Here is a 5850-nt window from a genome sequence, read left to right as displayed (position 1 = left end):
GAGGGAAGGGATGGTAGGGGAAAACAAAGGAGGAGGTAACAATGCTTGATAGGAAATGTACTCATTACCTTGCTCATATAACTGTAACCCCTCTGTACAGTATCTTTACAATAAAAACGTATAAAAATGAACACTAAAAAAAAAGAAGAGGGACAGAACAAATGTACAATAAGAAAATATAAAATGGCTAGCCAGTCATACACAAAAAAATTAAAGAAGAGCTATTATTAGTCAGTTTTATAATTTTTGTATTTTTCATTTTATATTTTTGGTCTAAAATCAAATTAAAAATAAAAAGTAAAATAATGTTTTAAAACTTACTTCATAGCTTGAGCTCCTGGTCGCTGAGACACTTGAGTACCCAAGCCAATTATCTGGATTTTTAGTATTTCCGGGATATTTTTATTTTCCCTTATTATGACAGAGGTGCTTACTAACTTCAGGGTTATTATATGGGCAACATACTAAAAAAAGAAATGAAAATTACTGGTTTAGAGACTTTAATAATTAATTAAGTATGATGAATTATGAAAAGATCCAACTGAGCATAGTAGATTCTACCCTAAATGTATAACAGTAGAAAATTTGATGAAACTCTCTTCTTAAATAGGACATTTACAAAAGATCAAACCTTTAATTGTCTTCTGTTTTAAAGGTAATAATGAAAGAACAATAACACATTTTATACCAGAGAGATTCAACTAAGTAGCTTTCACTAAAGCAAACTATGTTTCTGACCAGTTCTCTGACTGAAGGAACTATAAAGAATGTCTCTGTCTGTTAACGTTGGAGAGTTAACATGACACCCACACATACAGACACACATTCTGACCCAATTTTTTGTTTTTGGGTTTTTTTTTTTTTTTTTTGCCAGTCCTAGGGCTTAAACTCAGAGCCTGGGCACTGTCCTTAAGTTTCTTTTGCTCAAGAATAGCACTGTATCACCTGAGTCGCAGCACCACTTTTGGCTTTTTTCTGTTTATGTGGTACTGAGGAACTGAACTCAGGGCTTTATGCATGCTAGGCAAGCACTCTATCACTAAGCCATATTCCCAGCCCTCACCCCAAAATTTCTAAGTACAGATTGGAAGGAGGACTGAGAACCATCAGGGAGAAGGAATCTGGAGATACATTTCTACTAGAAGCAAAGGAAAACTTCGGAGCAACCTAGAACCTTTTTGCTCTTTCCCATCCCTTTTTGTTTTAGTTTTTTTCAGGGAAGGTCTCAAGTTTTCTGCCCTGGAACACAGTCCTCCTCATATCAATACCAGGAGAGGCATGGCTCAAGTGGCTGAGTGCTGAAAAAATGGGAAGCCCTAAGCTCAAACCTCAAAAACAAAAACAAATATATACATATATATATATATATATATTATTTGGAAGCATATGACTATAATCCCAACACTCAGGAGAAATCATAAGTTTGGGGCCAAAGTAAGCTACATAGTAGAATTCTAGGCCATCCTCAGCTACATAGCAAGAGCCTGTGTCAAAAACAAAAGCAGTGGTAATTCCAAGTACAGTGATAAGAGACCCTCCAAATACTATTGGTGGAAATATTTTATCACACTGGAAAACTAGTAGAATCCAACATTAAATACAGACATAATCCAACATTAAATATGTTCATATCCTATGAACTAGCAATTCTGGTATGAGTAATTACTGTACAGAAAACTTCCTAAGAACACTAAGAAATGGAATTTCATAACAGTATTATATATAATAACCAAAAAATAGAATTAACCCCAAAACTTATCAACAAGGGCATAAGTAAGTTCTAGTATTTTCAGATGATGCAATTCTACAAAGCAATGAATATGAGAAAAATATATCATACGCAACAACAGAGGTAGATTTCACAACCACCAGGCCAGGCACCAAAAAATAGGCATTTCAGAAATCTCCTTACAGTAAGACAAAAGACATGGAAAAATAAAATCACATTGTTTGTAGTTTAAATGACTACCACAAAAATCAGAATAACAGTCAACTTTGGAGAAACAATGAAGGGACGGACTTCCATGATGGTGGTATTTTAAATCTTGAAAAATTGCATACCTATTCCTTTTTCAATTAATCAATAAACATTTACTCTTCTATCTATGAGTTAAACTGTACAATAAAACCTTTAAAATATGCAATTTAACATATAATAACTACTTGTTAGGTTATTCTTATATTCCCCAAAGCAACTAAGTTGAAGAGGAAACTGTAATTACTAAGTCCTGACTGGAAGCATTTAAAAATTAAATGATAAAGCAAAATCTAAAAACGTATTTTCATTAGTTACTTAAAATGTCAGTGACTTGTTTAAATCCACTCAAGAAAATACAATGAAATGAATCAGAGAAGGCCACCCAAAGAACTACCTGCTTGGGTAAAGTTAAGTTGTAGCTGCTCTCGCTGTAACCAATAGCAGTGAAGAGTTTATCTTTTTCCTCTGAAGTCATGAGGTCATCAATAGCTATGAGGAAAAAACAATCACTTAAAGACATCATTGCTTCAGTTTTACAGTCTAACCAAACTAGCAGAAATGCTAAAACAAAATTTGTGAGGTAATTTCCTGTAACATACTACTTATATGCATTTATATTTGTGCTGTTTTGAAAAAGTAAGAAACAATACTAACGCGATTAGTTCTCATACAAGCATATTAAATTCTCTATGAATTTCAAAACTTAACTGTGATTATTCATGTAAAAGTGAGGAATAATGTTAAATGTGAGACCTCTAAATTTTAACATTTTCAATTTCACACAAATAATTTTTCTTAAGAAAATCAAAGGGTCTATCACAGGAATGTATCAAGCCTGCCACATTTGCTTATATGTTTATTATACTAAGAAGACAAGATATAATTTGTATGTTCTTTATCAATATATAATAATACCTAGCTTAGCACTTACTTTCAGGAATCAATGATTCTTCATCTTTTTTCTTAGACTCTTTTTTCCCCCAAAACCCACTAAACCAGCCTCCACGCTTCTCTCCTGTATCAGATGACTTTTTCCTTAGTTTTTGTCCAGAACGAATCACCTAAAAAAAATAAAAATGAGAAACTAATTCAATACTAACTCTTCTTTTCACTTGTATGTAGAGTACATCAATGTGGAAGGCAGCCAATTCCTTCATACATGATGCTCACAAGCATTGTTAATGTAGTCCCCATTAATTTATGTCCTTAGACCTGTGCTACTGATAGCATTTTGAGAAAGCTTTGTTTCGTCAGCGATTCAGTTAATGTTTCAAGTAAAATTTTTCTGATACATTCATTTTTTAAGAAGTCACTAGAATTTGTGGGTAGGAGACGGGAGGGGGAAACTGAGAGAAAGCGAAGGAAGGGGTAACACTGTCCAAAAAGAAATGTACTCACTGCTGACTAATGAAACAGTAACCTCTTTGTACAAACTTTAATAACAATAAAATTATATATTAGGATTGGGAAGGTGGCTCAGTGGTAGAGCACTTGCCTTGCATGCATGAGGCCCTGGGTTCGATTCCTCAGCACCACATAAGCAAAAAAAGAAAAAAGCCGGAAGTGGCGCTGTGGCTCAGGTGGTAGAGCGCTAGCCTTGAGCTGAAGAGCTGAGGGACAGCGCCCAGGCCCAGAGTTCAGGTCCCACGACTGGACCCCCCCCAAAAATTATATATTAAAAAAGGGAAACAGTAGGTAAATATGATCAAAGTATATTATATAACATATATATCATAGTAAAACTTCTTGTACAATTAATATATGCTAATAAAAATGCACCCTCCTTAAAGAAAAGCAATGAAACAATCCACAAAAAGATGTTTCAACACTTAACATATTTGAAACAACCATATTTCAGAATTCATATGTATTAATGGATTGCTAAAAGATAGAAATAGTCCTCAAGTTTCATTTCATCCTGTCTCCTCCATAAGTCCTGCCTTGTTTATCTACTGTTCCTTCCCTTTGTCCACTTTTTAGATGAGGGACCAAAAAGTAGAAAAGAAAGGAAACAAATGAATGGGAGAAGTAATGTAGGCTCTATCTCCTCCCTCCCTGAATAAGTACACTTCAATAATTACTTTCCCACTTAGAAAATCAAGTGCTTTAAATTGACAGTGAATTTATAATACATTGAAAATATCTACATGATAAGAAGTAAAAGAATCCAAAAGAGAAGTAAAAGAAAAACATTATATTAACTTATTAAACCTATTCTCTCCATTACAGAAATAAAAGACTAAGTACACATTCAAGCTCTGTATGAATTTGCAAAAGGAAATTGAACAACAGATCTACTATAATAAAGACCTCAACTTAGTAATGTTTAACCTTTTCTGTACTTAAGAAAAAAAAAATCTTGTATTGAAGCGCCACCATCCACCACTGAATTCTTCAAGGAGTGGATTCCAGGCATCAGGATGGTATAGCCATTCCCCAGGTGAGTCTAGTATGCATCCAGGGGTCAGAACCACTAAGGTGGCAACAAGGGAGTTCCCTTCAACAGCAGACACTCACACTGGAGGTTGAGCTGCTCATAAGTAGAAGACACCAACCAAATGTATTAATTATCACCGAGGCTTTTAAATCTATGAATACTATTTGTTCTTTCAAGGAAAATACAACCAGAGTTCCAATCTAAACAATTTTGAAAAAGTAACTGAAAACCAAATACTCTAAGCTACACAATTTTTTAAAAGAAGAAAAAGCCCGTAGCTGAAATCTTGGTTAAAAGTGTGATCGGCATGTTACAAATGTCAAAGTAACCTCAAAAGTTAAACTTTAAGAAAAGGCAGAGATGAATTAATATGAGAACACACAAAAATACTAAGTTCAAACAATGTCAAATCTGTGAACAAAAATAGAACTTTGGAAAAAAAACACTTTTCTGTGGAACTATTTTACAAATTCAGCTATTATCACTTAAAATATGAAAGCTATCAGAAACTACATATTAAAATAATACCAATGTCAAATTTTGGGGTCTGATACTTTATTAAAATTATGAAAGATGTACCCACTGGGGAAAAAGGATTAGGGGTGCATAGGACTTCTATAAAATGTCTTTGCCACTTCCTGTGTAACTATAACTTTTTCAAAGTAAAATATGCATATTTCATATATAGCCAAAAATACATTCAAATATTCTCTAATACTATTATGCACATAGATAAAGGAAACTTTCATTTTTTTCTCTAAAATTTCTCTCTTGCTTTCACTTCCTTTTCATTTGTCATGAGCTCTGGAGTCAACCCTCAGCCTATGTTTAAGTTCTCCAGTTCTATGCACTTTCCATCACAATGAAAAAATAGTGATCTTGGATGAATATAATTGCCTTCTCTTATATACCCATCCTTCTTGGTCTACTTTGCCCAAAAAGGAATCGTCCTTCTTCAATTTTCAGGCAATAGTAACCAGTATTAAGAATTAAACAAAGTGCTGGGAATTCCCCTTAGTAGTACAGTGCTTGCCTAGCATGCATGAAGCCCTGGGTTCGATTTCTCAATACCACATAAACAGAAAAGGCCAGAACTGGCACTGTGGCTTAAGTGGTAGAGTGCTAGCCTTAAGCAAAAGAAGCTCAAGGACAGTGCTTAGGTCCTGAGTTCAAGGCCCAGGACTGGAAAGAAAAAAATAAAACAGAGTTTAAACCCTCACTTTCTGGTATAGGCTGTGCCAGGAAATGGGTACTTAAAATGGGGAGAGAGGGTAAAGGAAGAGAGGTAAGAGGGTAGACAAATGGAGGGGAAAAGAGAGAGAATACAATCAAGAATTCATTGTATATACCACAAAATTAAGAAAAATAAGGGAAGAGGTGGGTCAAAGGGGGTTGAAAACATTGAAGGGATGAAACAGATCAAGATGTATTGAAC

The 5850-nt window shown here is 34.4% G+C and overlaps 1 protein-coding gene across 2 annotated transcripts in view; it reads right to left on the bottom strand.

Moving 5' to 3' along the window:
- Vps13c (vacuolar protein sorting 13 homolog C (S. cerevisiae)) overlaps positions 1-5850 on the bottom strand; it is a 147135-nt gene that overhangs the window by 100135 nt on the left and 41150 nt on the right. For both annotated transcript variants that reach the window (XM_013010094.1, XM_013010095.1), the window contains exons 15-17: positions 2910-3039; positions 2373-2467; positions 322-464 (exon numbers count right to left, since the gene is read on the bottom strand). In XM_013010094.1, the coding sequence (XP_012865548.1) occupies positions 322-464; positions 2373-2467; positions 2910-3039 (368 nt within the window). The remainder of the gene's footprint in view (positions 1-321; positions 465-2372; positions 2468-2909; positions 3040-5850) is intronic.

Source organism: Dipodomys ordii, unplaced genomic scaffold (assembly GCF_000151885.1).
Source record: "Dipodomys ordii isolate 6190 unplaced genomic scaffold, Dord_2.0 Scaffold11, whole genome shotgun sequence".
NCBI classification, from domain to species: domain Eukaryota; kingdom Metazoa; phylum Chordata; class Mammalia; order Rodentia; family Heteromyidae; genus Dipodomys; species Dipodomys ordii.
This window is presented reverse-complemented; position numbering and strand designations above follow the sequence as displayed.